The sequence below is a fragment of the Rhipicephalus microplus genome, chromosome 10 (genome assembly GCF_043290135.1).
Source record: "Rhipicephalus microplus isolate Deutch F79 chromosome 10, USDA_Rmic, whole genome shotgun sequence".
Lineage (NCBI taxonomy): Eukaryota > Metazoa > Arthropoda > Arachnida > Ixodida > Ixodidae > Rhipicephalus > Rhipicephalus microplus.
The window spans coordinates 73,926,667-73,944,998 of record NC_134709.1 but is presented as its reverse complement, the minus strand read 5'-3'; the positions used below and the strand labels follow the sequence as shown (position 1 = coordinate 73,944,998).

At 42.6% G+C, this 18,332-nt stretch overlaps 1 protein-coding gene across 1 annotated transcript in view; it reads left to right on the top strand.

Moving 5' to 3' along the window:
- The window catches only part of LOC142774767 (protein O-mannosyl-transferase TMTC1-like), a 60,666-nt gene extending 42,537 nt beyond the window's left edge, over nucleotides 1-18,129 (top strand). Inside the window, exons 6-18 of the mRNA XM_075875803.1 lie at nucleotides 1,275-1,378; nucleotides 2,594-2,795; nucleotides 4,528-4,700; nucleotides 9,369-9,536; nucleotides 9,695-9,808; nucleotides 10,288-10,431; nucleotides 12,340-12,551; nucleotides 13,505-13,640; nucleotides 14,593-14,737; nucleotides 15,575-15,712; nucleotides 16,579-16,701; nucleotides 17,459-17,536; nucleotides 17,759-18,129. Of these exons, the coding sequence (XP_075731918.1) occupies nucleotides 1,275-1,378; nucleotides 2,594-2,795; nucleotides 4,528-4,700; nucleotides 9,369-9,536; nucleotides 9,695-9,808; nucleotides 10,288-10,431; nucleotides 12,340-12,551; nucleotides 13,505-13,640; nucleotides 14,593-14,737; nucleotides 15,575-15,712; nucleotides 16,579-16,701; nucleotides 17,459-17,536; nucleotides 17,759-17,896 (1,875 nt within the window). The 3' untranslated portion in view covers nucleotides 17,897-18,129. The remainder of the gene's footprint in view (nucleotides 1-1,274; nucleotides 1,379-2,593; nucleotides 2,796-4,527; nucleotides 4,701-9,368; nucleotides 9,537-9,694; nucleotides 9,809-10,287; nucleotides 10,432-12,339; nucleotides 12,552-13,504; nucleotides 13,641-14,592; nucleotides 14,738-15,574; nucleotides 15,713-16,578; nucleotides 16,702-17,458; nucleotides 17,537-17,758) is intronic.
- The last annotated feature ends 203 nt before the right edge of the window (nucleotides 18,130-18,332 follow it).

Sequence of the window (18,332 nt, the reverse complement as noted above, 5' to 3'; positions counted from 1 at the left end):
AGTTGCCTATGCAGGTGCCAGGCAATTCGCCTGCATTGAACTGTGACGTTTCAGCCAGAATTAATCTTTCGTGTCAGCAGCCAAGCTCTGTAATCCCTGTACAACCAAGATAAATGTCTTTACTGGTCACCAATACTAGCTAACAAATGCTACTCTCTAGCTTAGTACAAAAGGAATAGGTCCCGTGGCAGTGCCTATGCCGATTACAACAAGGCGAAATGTCTTTACTTGTCTATATTACTAGCTAACAAACGCTACTCAGCAGCGCAGTACAAAAGGAATAGGACCCCTGGCAGTGAGTATGACGATTTCTTATCGCGTATATGGCCTTCACGCTTTTCTAAAGCAACGGATGACGATCGATAAACGACGCAGTTTGGAACCATCCGCGAATAGGTCTGCCTCGCATCAGAACAATAGCGTTGCCACGCTGTGCAGGAGTGATAGAACAAAGCGAAACAGTCGCTATTGTTTTCGTCAAGCTTCCCTCGATGAGTACGCGTCCACGCGCACTTATATGCTTTGGAGCTTGCTTTCTTGTCTGACCAGTATGCGCTAGTGATGCGCAGTCACTTCCTGAAATTTGTAAGAATAGTATGACGATATCACAATTCTCGATCCTGTCTAGCTCGCCATATTTTCCCGTGTTTGCTCGCTTTTTATAAACTTTACAGCGGGTACAAGATTGTTTCGCATTAAATTCCGTTTGTTGCCGGCGTCATTAGTTATAAAAAAACCGTGTTTTCTGGTAATGAAAACTTCAGAAAGATGCAGGTGAACGAAACAATGAAAATAATGATAATCACAGTGATTCCTATACACGTGCTGCCTCATAAAGTGCAATGTTGTCACAACCAAAATGTGACTGAAGTGTCGGGGAATAGACGTAGAAGGTTTACTGTCTTTTTTTGTTCTTTAAAAGAAATCATTATGTTCTCTCAAAAAGAAATTAAGTATACCAGCAAGCAAACAATTTCTGCCGTATAACTCATGACTTTCGACCGAATAGCGTTCAACAAACCAAGCTCTGTACCTTTATTTATTCCTTCACATGACATATATTTTTCAACTCCCTCCCTTTGCAATGTGAGAAATGTCTACTAGTGTAGTCCATAGACTGGCGCAACTCCCCGGTGGATGGGAATTGTTGTCTTGAATGAACCCAGGAAATTTATGACGTTTTTGGAGCAATCACTGGCAGAAACTAAAGCAAGCAAAGCACTAGGCAATGGCATCTATTGCGCTGATATCGTGTTTTTTATTTCTATGTGCAGACGATATTGCTCCTATGCTTCAGGATATGCATTCTGCAAGGAAGCTTTCCTGAATTTTATGAGATGGACAACCCTGCAGCCTTCTCCTCGATGCGTACAACCAGGTGAACGTACCTTTCAAATGCGGCTAGTGGTAGTTAGAAAGTATCCTGAATCATTATGTTTTATTACAAATGCTATACCGGCTTATAACTATTATTATACCCCTTTATTATCAGCAAGTGCACTTTTCCGCACTGTACATACCCTCAACTAATGCTGGCATCTTTCAGGTCGAGACTTACTTCTAGTTGCACGCGCTGGTGCTTGTCGGTAACGCCTGTATATGTCAAGAGAAGAAAGCCAATGTTTTTGATGTCCTAGCGCAATTAATCTTTGCACAAAGAACCTCTTTGCAGTAACTGCCTATCCACCATTAGTTTTGATAGCTTGCTTTATAGTTATGAAAAGTGTCTATTGTATCACCATATCGCAGACCCATCGCTTAGCAAAATATTTGAGATCGGCGGTGTTTATTTGGGGGCAAGCGGTTCCTTGTATAGGAAAGAACAAAATTGCATTAGTGTCAATACTCGAAAACTGAATTCTTACAATGTTTTCGCTCGTAGTCATTATGAAATCCCGTATCCTGTATCTCGAACTTTTAGAACATATAGAAAACTTGCGAAAGGTCACAGAGATCAAGCTAAGATTTTGAAATGCAAGTCTTGCGTTACTTAGTATAAGATGTTACTTTGAAATGATAGAGAGGAACAGCATTATCAAAATACAAGCATTTTAAATTGCACATCTTGAATCATTCTTCATTAGTCCATTGTTGATTCCACGATGGCGAACATGATGCTTCAAAATAAAAAAAATCAGAGAGAAAAAGTCACGCAAAAAACCAAACAAGCGAAATCGGGGATGGAGGAACGCGATGAAAATGTAGTGCAGAACATTTATGCATGTTTAAATATTAACTGCAGAGTTCCGAGTAAAATTTAATTCCTCAGTAAACGTTTTTATATATGCTGCAGTTTTTATAACTTCACTAATGTATATGTCTGTTTATAGATAGAGCTTTGTGTAGTAAAAATACTATAGAGTTTTTTCGTTACTACCAACTGCAAAAAACAACACGCCAGCAAAGCCGTATACTCAATTACTGGCACCTACATAAAAAATTGAGCACCTGCTAACATCCTCAATTCACTTCACAGAGAGTAGGGAGCGTGTTGACAGCACTGCACAAACAATATTAGGTGACGACGCTCATTTTAGGATAAGCCTTCAAATGCGTGTCGCCCATCCTGATCCCTTCCTTTTCTTTACGACAGGCTACTGACCTACAGCTACTTGTGTGCCTTCAATGCCTGGCTCTTGCTGTGTCCACGCATCCTGTCATACGATTGGCAGATGGGCAGTATACCTCTCGTGACATCACCGTGTGACTGCAGAAATCTGGCTACACTGGCGTTACTCACTTCGCTTTTGGCTCTTGGCTGGCGGAGTTTGACGAGATTGAAAAGAAAAAGCAGCGTGAGTTGCCACTACGTTTTATAATTCTCATTCTGTGGCCCTTGCCTAGAAACGGAGTAGCAATGAGTTATCTTCAATTTCATGTATGTTTTTTGGGGAGAGGGGGGCACTGTAATGCCAATTTTTGTGATGATCATGGTGCTACTAATATCATGCCTTCACCTAACGGTTGTTCTATATTTCCTATTTGAATTTTTTTTAATTATTATGTTTGCTCCGGTAGGTCTAACGCATCCAAATTTCGAATATGTAAAGCATTATATGGCGTCGGTTTACGAGAAACCTTCACGAGATCAACCACAATTACCATCACGAGGTCAACGTGTATTCGATCTTGTAGCGAGCGTGTGGCCAACATGCATTCAGTCCAGCAGGCCAGTTTGCTTATTCTGCTTGCAACTGAGGGCAATGGCGTTTAAGCCTGCTTGCGCGAATTTTCTTTGTGGTATGTTCCAGGGAAGCTCGACATTGCTATATTTATTCGCAGATGGTTCTTTGATACTTGTCCTTCTAGAGGGTCCCAAGATATATTGTCTGTCAGCTGAGTTTTTTTGTAAAACCGGCGAACAGTCTTCCCTATAACGGGACCAGTAGTTTCAAGAGTACACTTATACACTGGTTCACTCTTCTGGCTTGACGAAAATAAATCAATGAAGGCGAATGGCCATGCACATACATTTGTAATGGGGCGAACTTTTGTGTACTTGTTTTCTTCACTATTTCATGCCCTCTACCATAAAAAAATCGAAGTATCAGAATTTTCTCAAAAATGATATATTGGCCGTTCTGGCAGTAACACAGTCAGTGCTTTCAATAAGACCGAATAAACTTTCACAATCATAAACTTATAGCGGGCTTGCTCATTTTAAAAGCAAGAACGACACCTTTACTAGCTGACATGAAAGCAAAGTTTAGAGGCCAAAGTAATCATGAAGGTAGAGTGTGCAAACAAAATCACAAATAATGGGAACAAGACAACACAAACGCCGTTTGGTCCTTTCTGTTGCGTCGCAGTCTGCACGCGCTACCTTCTTTTATGATGAGTTATTACTGATTAGTTCGGTTTCTGCCACTTTAGGCATTACCTTTACCATTCGTACACATGTGCGTGAGTGTACTTGTGTTCTTGCATGTGTGTGTCTTCAGGCGAAACATTTAAGGGGCGAAGATCCTTAAGGCGTGTTTAGGTCATCACCTGTATGTATGCATGTATGTAGTAACCACCTCACAGCATATCCACGAAGTGAATGATGATGAGTGGGGTGAAGCTTCGGAGGGTTTTATCGGCAAACAGTGAATCATCCGCCGCCAGCGTTTGTCATCTGTCTGTCTGTTTGACACACGGACGGACGTATGAATGGACGCATGGCCGGACGCACAGACTGGCACACGGAAGAAGGAGCACACGCACGGATGAATGCATGGACGGAGGGATAGACGGACGTAAAGGCGAACGCACGGATGGATGTACCAATGTACGCGCGGACAGACGGACGCATGGACAGACGGATGGATGCACGAATGGACACACGGACGGACGGAAGCAAGAACGAACGGATGGACGGAAGCGCAGACAGACTGATGGACGCTTCGCCCCACTCATCACCATTCACTCCGTGGATATGCTGTGATTTTTCGATTCATACACTGCGCAAAATTGTCATCAATATCAGCATGATAGGATTGTTTGAGAACTTTAAGCGATTGGTATCATTTTATGTGACGCATGAAGCCTGCCAGTGGATCAAGAGAACAGCTATGTTACTACAACAACACTGAGCAACTGCGTGACCCTTCAAGACTACTGGTGCCCCTGCTCCTGACTGTGCTGCCATTCCTTCCGGCGTCCAACCTGTTCGTGACCGTCGGCTTCGTCGTAGCTGAGAGAGTCCTCTACATTCCAAGGTACGCAATACTTTTTTAACAGCGCACATGATAGTAATCGTATGTGTACCTATGATAGCGGATAACGAATGGTGTTCAAAAGGTTGAATGATTTGATTGAATCTGATATGTGAAAAATAACTATTATATATGAATTGAACCGCGCAAACACATCTTTCAAGAAGACGTTGCAGCCTTTACTTAGTGGCGAAAGGCTGCAACTATCAGTAGAGCTACTTTTTCACCTAGCTTATGCTAGTAATGCCAAATATTTGCCAGATATCCCATGTTTTCGCTAGTAGTACTAAGTATGCCCAGACATGCCTAGACATGTCCCATTTCTATCTGTTACCTGATGTTGATTTTAGTCAGGTCACTCTACTATTACGTGGTTTATGAAGGCAACATGCAACGTGACCAGCAATTACGAGGTTTATTTATGACGGCAACTTGTGACATAACTGGCTGTGATGCAATGCAGCCTGATATCAGCCACCCGACTAATTGATACGTCTTTTTAGTCATGCGACTAGGTGTAGCATGATTTGTGGTGACGTGAGTGTTTTTCATTAAATGCAGATAAAGAGAGGTGACGTGAGCGTTTTGTGATGTTCAGTCATGTGACTTTGCTACGTGGTTATAGTTAGGTGAGAAAGCGTTACGTGATCTTACGTAACTTCAGTCACATGAGAGAATAATTGTGACGGTATATATTACTCTGTCACATAAGAGACTCACCCGTCCTAGATTTTGCATTCCACGCCAGAAAAGAAGTCAGTGATCGTGTTATGGGAGCGAAGCGAAATGTATAGGAGATTAAGCAAGCTTGTACCTGTTCAGTGTGATCATTCCTGTTCGCACTATCTGGCCAAGGGAAATCTAAAGAGCTCCACGCTGGAAAATAGAAAGTATCTTTGCGTATAGTTCACTTTCATTTTCGACGTAGTCACCTCACACTGTGAAAACTTTTTCACCGCATTCACTAAGAAGCGCGTGGATAATGGCAAAGCATAGAAACAATAATCAAAATAAATAGCGGAATTGAAAACTTTTAACTCTGGCAAATGAGTTCATTTCATGTGGTGTGTGTACACCATCGCCGGTGGGCACTTTATTTAATCCCTATATACCTTCAAAAGGTTCTTTCGGGCAGTGAGTACCTTTGCCACATTAACACTAAACATACAACGAAGCACCCTTTACAGGCAACTCCACAACGATCACAATTATTGAGAAAGCTTGTGAAGAAGTGGCAACACTAAACTGTTGTCATATTACTCTCACGCGGAAGAGCTAAGTAACAGTTTAAAATGGCGTCTTTATTCGTGAAAAATTCAGGAATGCGGCAACGTGTACTTCAACACAAGGAGACGAACAAAATAACAGTCCTCAATTTTATTCGCCGCTTTGATGCATTGCTGGACTCATCGTAATTCACGTTTCGTAAGAAACTGACATTTTAATTGAATCTTTTTAGAACCTATGCAAAAATATCTTTATTTTGTTTTTCATTTTATATGATCTTTTCTTTGGTAGGTGCAACTGTTTCTTACGGGCAGCTGACGCGGAATTTTCCTGCTCTCTTCTTGCAATACGATGCTTCTCATGATCAAGCAAACAAAATGGGGAACATAGCGTTTGTCTTTTGCGAACTAGCTTGCTGACCTACTTGTCGTATATATCAGTGTACACTTTTCTAAAACTTACCACCATACGTTTTAAGTTAAGCGTTTGCGTCGAAGCCTTGTACCCCGCGTTAACATAAACAGCGCTAGTTAAAAACACACATACACATGAGATGAAAGGCGTCTAAACAGTAAGTATCACTGCAGCGATACCTCTGCTCAAGGACTCTTTCATCGCTCGAAATTACTATGTTGCCCTGTACTTCTAAAGTTCAGAGCAACTTGGCAACCTTGCATGTTCACGGGAGGTGTCTGTGAGGCAATTGAATTGCCTCTCTTCGACGTGCACCAGAAGAAAAATGAAGAGAAGACGGACGCTGCTTAGTCAATTGAGATTGCTTTAACATACAGACAAGAACTCGTATAATAATTCTGCGTCTTCAGTCGAACAACTGTCATACGAACACCTGCATCGTGCCTTGTTTTTTGACGCTTTATTAGACGTCTTGGTTCCTACATTGATATCAAGGAAACGTTTTACCTTTCACGAGCACAAACTGCACTAAATTTTATTCCGCGGTGGTCTGTTGACATATTAGAATTTTCGATACGTTCTTTGACGTGGTCGTGTTTTTCCATTCTGTACTACGTTCACCCAGCAACTTCACTGCCGCAATTCGTTGCGTACACGCACGCACAAGTAGCTTCGTAGCTTCTTCAAAGTTAGTGAAAGTGCGAATGACTCTTTCACTAAAATATATATCCAGCGGTTTCTTTCTTCATATCCGGAAAAAAGAGGCTAAACCTTTTTTTTCTTCATGATGTCGATTCCTAGGTAATTGCATCCCCAGTTGTTTTAGTAAATTCCCGGTATGGTCGTTCGGCGCCCTCACTGTCATAGCATAGTACATAGAATAGCACACTGAAACTAGGTGAAATATCATGTGAATGCACAGTTTTCTTGCAGCAGTTCACACTGTCATAAAATGTTCACACGCAAATCTTTCTATTTCTACTCTCATTTATTACACTAACTATTCATTTCATATATGATAACCCCTGGCCTATCACAAGCGATCATCTATTCCGGTTTCCTCTAAGAAGCCTGTCAGGATTATAGGTTTTGTTCGCGTGGTGTATATAGGCATGACAAACATGTGATATACTGAATGTCCAAAGTCAAGCCTAATAATTTTCTTAAAATTCAGCACTGGAAAGAACATAAAATCTATCTTTGCTGATAACTTACGTATCCAGGGGGACACAAAGTGATACAATAATGATGGCTGTCAGTGGCCCAATTATTGAGGATTCAATAATTAACTTTAGAGGGATTGCAGTGAGCGGGCATATTTCTATTGCGAAGTGGGAGACAGTTGCGTTTCTAAACAACTACACCTTGGGAGAATTCTTCTAGCATTCCTGTGCTGCGAGATATCGCGTAGAAACCTCATCATGCTTAGCATGACTACACGTGCAAGACAGTCAGCACTAGCGCGAACGTACTTTCAGATGGGCCGCGGTAGTTACGTGTAATCTGACAATGGGTAGAGGGCATTGGTAAAGATGACAACGGTTGCCCTTTTGATACAGGCTGGCGATACCAAGTTACGGCTGTTTGTCACATTGGGGAGAAACATTACACCAATATTTACAGCCCTGCATGCGTAATGATGCAAGGTAAGATTAAACCTTACCGTGGGATACCTCGGAGAACAGAAATGCTAGAGGAATTCCTCCACGTGTAGATGTTTCGAAACGCAACTGCCTCCAATATTTCAATACAAAAATGTCTGCTTACTGTAGTCATTGAAAAGGTAATTACTAATGACATCTTCGAGAAAGCGCACCGATGTGCACCAGTGTGCGCCGGTGGGTCTGTACGTATTCGATATATCGCACCGGTGCACACAAACCATCTTCGGTAATCTGGGCGCACCCTGTCGGGGCACTTCTTTTTTGCGTTGCTCCGAGGTGCTCCAAAAAAATTGGTGGAGCGACGCTGTGTAATCCCAGCATTCGTTGCGTGCCGCGCGCTCAGAGCAGACGATCAGCAGGCGACGCGCAACGGCTGGTATGGCGACAGCAAGAAAGATAGCGTGCCTCAAATTTTAGGAAACTTGTTTGTCCAGTTCATTTGATGATGACAGTGAAGGTGAAATTTCGCTAAGCTTGGGGACAAGGCACACCGATGAAGTACCGAAAGTGTGCAATTCCGTAGCGGAAACTGTCAAGCTCTACTTCGACGTCGACGTGAGTACTTCTATATATACATACACTTTAAAAGTGTGTGGATTTGAGCTTATTGGCTCTATTCATAGCAGAAAACAGCGCTCATCATGTAGCAGACGATGCAAAAAGTCGGACAGAGCACAGGGGGGGGGGGGGGGCGCAAATTCAAAGCGCGCGCGTTACGCTAGGGGGTGCTAGATTTGCACACCAAAGCAGTGGATTTTCTTTTCGGTATTTTCGTTTGCCCCTCCACATAGCCGGCGCGTTCTGCTTCTTTTTGGTCTTGGGGAAATTCAAACTGCTCAGAGGCACAATTTCCGAAGATGGTATAAATCCTGGTTAAATGGAACACTAAGAGCTACCATTATTGTCTCCCTTTAAGTCCCCCAGGATACATAAGTGTTCTCCAAAGGTGTTTTTTATGTTCTTCCTAGCGCTGAAACTTAAGAAACAATAAAGGAAAACTTCGAACACCCGGTATAGTGAACTAGATCTCAAAACATGTATGACTTCATTTGCAACCAAATACGAAATAAGCGATGTACGCCACTATTTTCTGGCTGCTTCCCATCTCAATGATTCCCTGCCGAATTTTTTCTTTGCACAAAACGTTGCGTATGGTTCAGCTTGCCGCGTTACGCTTGGCTCGTCAAGCAATTATTTGCTTTCAGGGACATGAATGCGAGCTTCTCGTGTAACGAAGTTCGCATAGACATGACACAACTTTTGGCTTTCATTCGTTTGTCGTTGTAATGTGAGCTTTTTTGTTTGATGTTAGATTTACATATTAGATGCTGCAAAGTTAGCTGCACTGCCATTCTCCTTATTACAGCATCGGCATGTCCCTGTTGGTGGCCGAAGGGCTGTGCCGCCTTCACATGCGGTGCTCTAGAGTGCTTCGGTGGTGCTCTACGAGCATCTGCTTGATTCTGGTGCTGCTTTTCGCTGCCCGCACCTGGAACAGGAACAGCGTGTGGGCGTCCAGAGAGGCCCTGTTCGAGTGGGTGATATTCGTACGGTTTTCACGTGCAGTTCAGCTTTTGTGTCACATTCATTGTTCACCAAACGTAGAACGTGAATCAACATTGCACGCTTTCTTTTTTTTTCTTTCGTTTATTATATTAACATTAGGTGAATGATGCATTTTGTTTGTTTCAGATCAGGTGTAAGGGACCTTCCAGGAAACGCAAAGGTGCATTACAATTACGCTAATCTGCAAAAGGACATTGGGAACTCAGATTTGGCCGTCAAACACTACCGGCTAGCAATTGCGTGAGTTCTCGGTCGCTGTAATCTTTGCTCAACGCTTCTTACATGCAGTGTTCTTGTCCAGAAACATTCTTCATTTAGTGCTTATTTGTTTGTTTTTATGTATGAAGTGGTTTTCACTCTTTTTGTCACCAAATGTCGCGTGACATTGAAGGACAGCACCACAAACCGGGTACTCAAATGATACCATCCGAATCATAAAATGAGGCATGCAGGCTTTTATACGACGTAATCCGGGCATTCGCACTAGGTATACCAGCCAAAGAAGCTATCTTTTTTTTTATTTGGTCTGTGGCCAATAAACCTTTGAGGGGATGGCATTACCTACGCTTGTTCAGGCCCAGACAAGCGAGAAAGAATATTTATTTTTACTGCGATTACTGAAGCCTTCGCTTGCGCTGGTGAGGACGTGGCATACTGTAGCAGGTGATGGGGCGTAATGCGATAAGGTGATCTTTGAACACTTTTTCCGCTTCCCGCAGGTTGTGGCCAAATCACGCCAGCGCTCACAATAACTTGGGCACTGTGCTGACGTCAACGGAGGAATCTGAATACCACTTCCGGTACGCCTTGAACGTAAATGCAAACCACCCAGGGGCTCATTTTAACCTGGCGAATATCTACAGGTACGTGTGCCTTTTCTAGCAAGGTGTGGGTGTAGCGAGGTTAAAAACTGACAGGAAAAAGGCACACTTGAAACGAAACATTATTTTTCGTTGATTGTAAATATAAAGCCATTAAACAAAATTCACAGCATATTTACGGAATGAATGAGGATGAGTGGGCCGAAGCGTCCATCAATCTGTCCGTGCTTCCGTCCGTGTGTCCATACGTCCTTACGTGCGCCCGTTCATTCATACGTTCTTGCATTCGCCCGGGCGTCAGTCCATCCGTTCGTGCGTTCATTCTTCCGTCCGTCCGTGTGTCTGTCTGTCTGTCTGTCTGTCTGTCCACCTCCTTGTCTGTCCGTCCGTCCGTGCAAACGTGCGTCCATCTAGTGATCACTTCAAGTGGCGCCATCTCGCTTCTTTTCATCATATATTCATCTTATCCAAACAACGCCATCCAGCGGATAATTCAAGCACTAAACAAGAGTATGTACCACATTTCTGCTTTCAGCGCTTTGTTAGCACCGAGCGCGTGACAACGATGCCATGCTACGTTTTTCGTAACATGTGGGCACGCGGATATGACCCCGAGGGCGGGTAAGTGCCACTGGTATGCGGGTATCTCAAGGAGAATAATCCTTCTTGGGGTATGCGCCACAGGTTACGTGCTGCGACAACGGGACGCACAAGCCACGCCATAAGAAGCTTCGCCCCTAAAACACTTTGTCATATAGCGAAAAAAAATGACCACGTATTTGCCTGCTTCACTGCTAACGGCGTCGAAAGAGAATAGTCCCCTGCTTGCCTTGCTACATGAATCTTGGTCTCAATCTTGGCTACCTGTGATGCTCTGTTCTTGTACCATTTCTGTACGGCTTCGGTACTGCTCCAGCTAAGGTGCGCAATAGCTTGACGCGCACTTTATGCTTTAATGAAGTGCCAAGTTGCTTCCTGTGTCACTATTTAACGTACGCTCACGTTCATTCTGACGCTTGTTCAGGTGCCGTCCAGTTTGACTGACGTACACCAGTCACGCAGTGTGCGTCAACCGACTGCACACGTAAGCTGAAGAAGACGCCAGAGCTTTGAAGATATGGCAAAAAGACATAAACTAGAGTTATTGGAAGTTATTGTTTCAACCAATTGGGCATAAAACACACCAGCAAGCCGTCTCTTCCTTTATTCTACTTCGAGATAGACTATCTTCACGAATAGTGCGATGCGGTGGTGTGTTATCTGTTTTTGATTTTTTTCTATATGTGGGAATATTATTGGTAACACGTGATGTTTCCGTTGCTTTATATTGACAATTTACTCAAAGTTTGGTTAAGTTAGAGTCTACTAAAAGGGAGGAGTGCCCGGTCCCAGCTTCGAAAAATGAAGCCCAAACAGGATCGACCCGCTTGGGCACCGTGGTCGGTAGTCTGCGTTGTGTCGTCGATTTAAGAGTTGCGGGTGGATCCAAAGGGGTAAAATTCCCGCTTCTCACTCAAAAGGCCCAAGTTAGAATCGTAGCTGTAGATGGCGCATTTTATTGTAAGTGTCACTTGTACAGCTATATTGGTTTGGCTTTGTTTCTTGAATCTTACTTCAGTGCGCTACGCACTGAAAAAAAAAGCGCAAAATTTGAAGTAATAAAGACGATGGTGATAAGTGGAGTTTGACTCCCAAAACCATCATATGGCTCAGAGAGACGCCGTAGTGTAGGCCTCCGAAAATTTCGACCACCTGGGGTTCTTCAACGTGCACCCAAATCTGAGCACACGCGGCTGCACCATTTTCGCCTCCATCGAAACTGCAGTCACCGCTGCCGGGATTCGTTCCCACAACCTGTGGGTCAGCAGCCAAGTACCTTCGTCACTGGACCACCATGCTGCGGCGAAAAAAGGAGAAACTTGACAGTTAGCGTTCTTTTCCCACGTGCAGCAGGCAAGGCCAAAAGGACGTCGCAAGAGCTCTGCTGGAACGTGCGGTGGAGCTTGATCCAGACTTCTGCGAGGCGTACTCGTCGCTTGCGGCCCTCGTGGCTGAGAAAGGTGACCTCGTTGAAGCAGAGAGGTTGCACCAGATGGCGTTACGCAGCGATGACCGAAATGCGGATGCCCGCAACAACTACGGCACATTTCTTCAGTCACACGGTGAGGCCGGCTGTACCGTGACTTCTATTCATTTATAATAAATTCATAGTCATGCTATGCATAAAACATATTAAGTACTTCTTCAATAGCTAAATAACTGGTAACTCGTCTGGTAAACTGTATCTAAGCCAAATCAGGCAAACACTTGAACATTGTTACTGCAACGTATGACAAGATTTGATATTGATTGATATGTGTGGTTTAACGTCCTAAAACCACTATATGGTTTAGAGGGACGCCGTAGAGTAGGCTTCCGAGAATTCCGACCAGCTGGGGTTCTTTAACGTGCACCCAAATCTGAGCACACAGGCCTACACCATTTTTGCTTCCATTGAAAATGCATTCACTGGTGCCGGAATTCAATCCCGTGACCTGTTGGTCAGCAGCCGAGTACCTTAGCCACTAGACCACCGCGGCGGGGCAACGTATGACAAGTTTCCCGAGGTCCTATTTCAACGTATAGGTGACAATTCTACACAGCACAGGGTAGCCAGCTGATCTAAGAACTGGCTAACCACCCTGTCTTTCTGCGTAAACTTTCTTGCTCCTCCTTTATCCTAATAAGACTGCTGCTGAATGCATTTCCTGATTAAATATTCAGACGTTACAATTTTAGCACGTCCTCCGACCTTTCTAACGGTGTAGACATGATATGGTGTAGGAGAGGTCAAATAATGAAGCGTTTGGAGGCGCTGCTACATGGCACGTTTGTCGATAATAATTTCAAAGAGCGAACTTGTAAATTCTAAGTGAGCAGAAATTCCTGAAAAGACAGATCGTAAAGTTGTTCAATAAAAATGGCTGCTGGTACTGAAGTATATACCTGCCGCTTCGCAGAAATGACACTCTGGTTCTATAATTTGTCATCTCCAATATAATTAGAATTACTTGTTGCAATATTCTGCTTTTTGATGTTTTCAATCAAGTAATCATGGATATGCTCTTTTATGCAGGCCGCGCTGAAGAGGCCATGGCGCAGTATGAGCAAGCTCTCGACATCCAGCAAAACCACACTGTGGCACTATTGAACGCAGCTAGAAGCCTTCACAGCATGAACCTCAACATGCAGGCCGAGAGTCTCTACAAGAGGTCAGACAGTATACCAACAGCCGACATTGATGCATATAACTACGTTAACCTATCAACTCGGTCGTTGTGACAACATACTGACCACATGTCATAATAGCTGACCTAACAATAGGATCAACTGATTAAATTTCCCGGCAGGTTCTTTTGCAACATATACATATTATTGATGCCACTGAACCTTCATAACCACGCCCAGTGCCTCAAATCAATAGTTTCTTACGTTTTGATTCAGCAGGCCAAGCCGCGGTAGAGCTTTAAGAAAGGTGAGCGTTGGTTTAAAACGTCGTAAGCCAAATATTCTCAGCATAGACCGACGTCATTGAAGGCCACTAGCTGGTCCATGTTGTCAGGGGGGAAATCTGAACAAAGTACCGTCACTGAGTGTTCGTGTTTCAGAGATGGCTTCCTTACAAAACGCTTCCTTGTAGTTAACACAATGTAATGTATTACTCCAGTTTTACGTAATACTTTCCTTGATGTGTCTTTGAAGGAACTACGCATCGATGCTCCCTAGTGCGTTTTGGCCTTTCGAATAGCCCGGTTATAAGAATTAGTGCTTCAGATGTATTTAGTAGATAACACTGATGTTGCCTTATTATTCACACTGTCAATTTGAATGAATTCATGAGCCACCGAGTGACATCTACCATCGCATGGCATTACGAATATCAGGGAGTGAATTATTCAACCATGTTTCAATAGCTTGGCTTCCTACAAAATAAATTTTGACCAGCGTTCCAGAGTTGCTTTTCACCGTATATACAAACGATGGTGTAGAGCAAATGTGAGACTGTCGCTTTAAAAAAACTGATGATATCATCAGAAGAAGCCTCACTAAACGTACGTTGCCGTTAAGCCAGCACCATGCACGCCTATACGTGAATCTGGCATACTGGTCGAATTTTCGCAGTTTCAGTTACTTTGATAACATTTGTTCTTCTTTAACGGACAGGGCCCTCGCTGTTGAGCCGGATCCACAGGTGATGGACAACCTTGCTGTGTTCTACGTCAACGCTGGCCGCCTGGCCGAAGCAAGAGAGCTGTTTGAGGATATTCACAGGCGTTTCCCGGAGCACCGTGAAAGCAAGGTCCACCATGTGAGTCACGGACGCCAAGCGGAACTTCAATTCTACAAAATAATTATTCGTAGCACTTAGTACGTGGCATCGTTAGGCAATGCGCACTGCTCCTTTTCACATACGGAAAACGTAAGACTGGACATGGCAGACCATTTCAGTTCTATTTCTATTACTAACTTACTTATACGGGTGCCTTTGTCTTTCCTTTTGCTATTTACTGTGAGGCCGAATGACTGTAATAAAAAATAAGCACAGTTTTTAAATACAGGCAATAGTTCCTTGCCTCTTAAACACAAAAGATCCGCCAGAATCGTAAACTTATTTCGAGTAAACTGACCCAACGTTCACTGTTGATGCCTGCGGCACACCGCGTACGGCTGAAAGCATTTGTAATCGTAGCGCGACTTTCATGCAAAATCCTAATTTAGAAAGCTACTGACGTAGTACCAGCCAAGGCGGTACAAGAGTACCAGACAGATGTGCATGCATTTAAATCAACTTACATTCTGGCAATGTGCGTGTTGAGAAAGAAAATGATTAAAGAATTCTTTAAATTAAAGAAGACATTCTCAAGAGTATGGGCAATAAAAGAAGGGGTATAATTGTTAATGTGTGAGGTTGACGTTAAAGTAATTTTGAATTATATTATACAGGAGGTGAAAGGCATGCTGATGTTCGTTGCTACAGCAGCTGTTTAGGCACTTCTGCACTCATACGTGTTAAATATCTGCATTTCTATGAGCAAGCGTGTTTGTATTCGTGCTTCACTATTTAAAAGCATTAAATAAGTACTGTTCTCGATTTAGCGTGCTGTGGAAAGCAGCTTACGGTGTCTCACTTTAAGAATATTTTCAGGCACACCTCCTGATTCAGCTCAGAAGTTTTCGAGCAGCTGAAGACCTCTTACTGGATGTGATTGAACACAACAGCACCGACAGAGGAGCGTTGCACACGGCTTCCCTTTTATACAATCACATCAACCGCACAGTCGAGGTACTTGTTACCTTACACCAAATTGGACAACCAATTTGTTTTGTTTGTGTGCGAACCAAGCATTTGTTTCTGCGCGGAATATCACTTGCTTGTCAATGTTTTCCTTGCGTGCGCGTACTCAAAACCATCGCTATTTATTTGTCCCTCAGCCTTTTCCACAGAAACATATCACTGGCCTTCGTCCGTTATATTATTTCACCGAATGCAATAGCGCGGATAAATCTGCACTCCCTGTAATAATGTTTCCTGTTATCCCTAGAACTCAGGTAACTTGATTTTTCTGCGAGAAATAATGGTTTCATTTCTTGCACTACACCACTGTAAAGAAAATGGCAAGCAAGCATGCGATTTTGTTTTTATTGTCAAATATCTTCAGGCAGCAAGCAGTAAGTGGTGATTAACATCTCAAGATAATTTAAATGCCTAGCAAGTAGCCAAATTGTGGGCTGGGGTGTGGAGTGGCGAAGTTTATTATCTAGAGATCAAATCTAGGTGTGATTCAGTACTTTTCTCAGATCTGCTTACCAATTATTTGTAGAAGCAACTTATTCGTTGTTAAATTTCATTGCCGATTCCACACAGGGTGCTCTATAACTTCGGTACTGCTGAAGAGACTGTAAAAAGAGCCATAATAGAAATTTACGCCTGAAAAATACGTAAACAATATGTTTGATTTTAAAAGAACTTGTCTTATACATCTTTATTTTACCTAAAAAACAACGTGCCAATTGTATACAGCAAATTAAGTTGCCCACGCTGTCCTGAATACAATTAGTGACTGTCCGAACTGCTATTCCTTCTCGCACTGACGTTTACGATCAGTGGATTAGTCATCACGATGTTTATATTTCTCTCCAATATTTCAGGCAGTGGACTACATTTTGAAGGCTCTAAAGCTATGCGATGTTGATGACCTGCGTTGTGCGAAAATACACAGTGATCACGGTGACATACTGAAGGACTTGGGCGACCTCAGCTCGTCGGCAAAGGTGTGTTCTTTGAATGAGGTATTTTTTACTGAATTAGCATATGTTTCGAACTCGAACTAGCTTGAACTGATTATTTTTGTTGCGAAAGCTTTAAGTTTTTATAAAGTCTAAGATTTCGTTTCAGTAAGTTCAGCCAAAGTTGATAGTTATGCGGTAATTTGGAGATACTTTTGCGAGGGCAGAAAGGTGAGCATACAATGTAATGTCAGCAAAAATATTGTAATAATAGAATTTTAGGTCAAGAAGCAGCTGTTTCACAAAAACGAAGTTTTTTTTAAATCTGGCTACATTTTTTTTAGGAGCTAATAAACATTTTAACGATAGTAGTGTGAAAACGTTTCAACCCAAATCAAACAGTAACATAATGCAATATCGCTGTAAAAAGCTGTAATATTACTCATACATTTTTTTTTATTTTTATGAATACAAAAATATTTTATCCATGAACAAACATTCCATAAGGTTACGTCTTTGATCGCTCACTCAATATTGTAGTTCGTTTTTTATCTATAGATGTGCTGTGTCGTCAAAGGCAGAATTAAAGCTAAAAATTTTTTTTGTGCAAAAGTTTCAGGGAAAATAACAGATGAGTGCCACAGAATTGTGGATTTCTTATTAATTGTTTTCCTAAGAGACAGTCGTCAGGCATGCATCTAAAGACGCCCACTTAAAAATTTGTCGTTATTATGCCCCTTCGTGTTCTTCATATATTAACATATATAAAAAACAGAAAGGGCAATATTGTTTTCTGTTTCAGAGTTACGAAGTGGCTATTCGTCTGGATCATGGTCTTGCTCACGCTCATCTGAATCTCGCTGTGATCAGACACTTGGAGGTGAGCATTGAAGTTGCAATATTTGGTAGAACATTTCTAAAATTTGTTTACTAATGCTTCAATATTCATTTTTTTCGCCAAAACACACAAAACTTGTTTGCTTATTCCTTGCGTTTTCTTTTACAAGAGCTTCACTTGTGCATCAACAACTGATTATCCGACGCAAAAAAATTTCATGTGCGATCTACTGTCTAACATTTTATGTTAACCATTGTCTCACAGAGTGACTACCAAGGTGCCTTTCGACACTATCAAGTTGCCCACTCATTAGACCCAGAGAACAAGCTCATTACAGACAACATGGCCAAGTTGAGGCGACGAATCACCAGGCCACTCACGCCTTTCCACGACTGTGTATAGGGCGGATACTTCAAGCCGGAGTGCGGTTACCGTGCAGTTTTCGGCATATAGACATTGACGCTTTGGGTGGTGCCTCTTGAACTGGATTCACGATGTCGCGCTTTGTAGATTGCGAAAACTTTGCCAGTGAGCATGCAGATGTTCTCGGACTAATTATTAGTAATTCAAGCGTAATAGGTGTATTTATTTTGTCAACTGTGCTTCAAACATTACGTCCTCTTTCACAGTGCTGAGATGTCCCTTCCCCTCAAATTGTGACATTTCATATTTTTGATAGAAGGGCTGATAACTATTGAACGGGATTTTTTTTTTCATTATACACAGTGAAATTCTTTCAAATTGACGAAGCTTAATGCAGTACTTACCCTCCTTGAATGTCCACAGTGTCACACAGTGATTTTCATGGAGTGATTATGGCTTCACCACACCTTGTTTA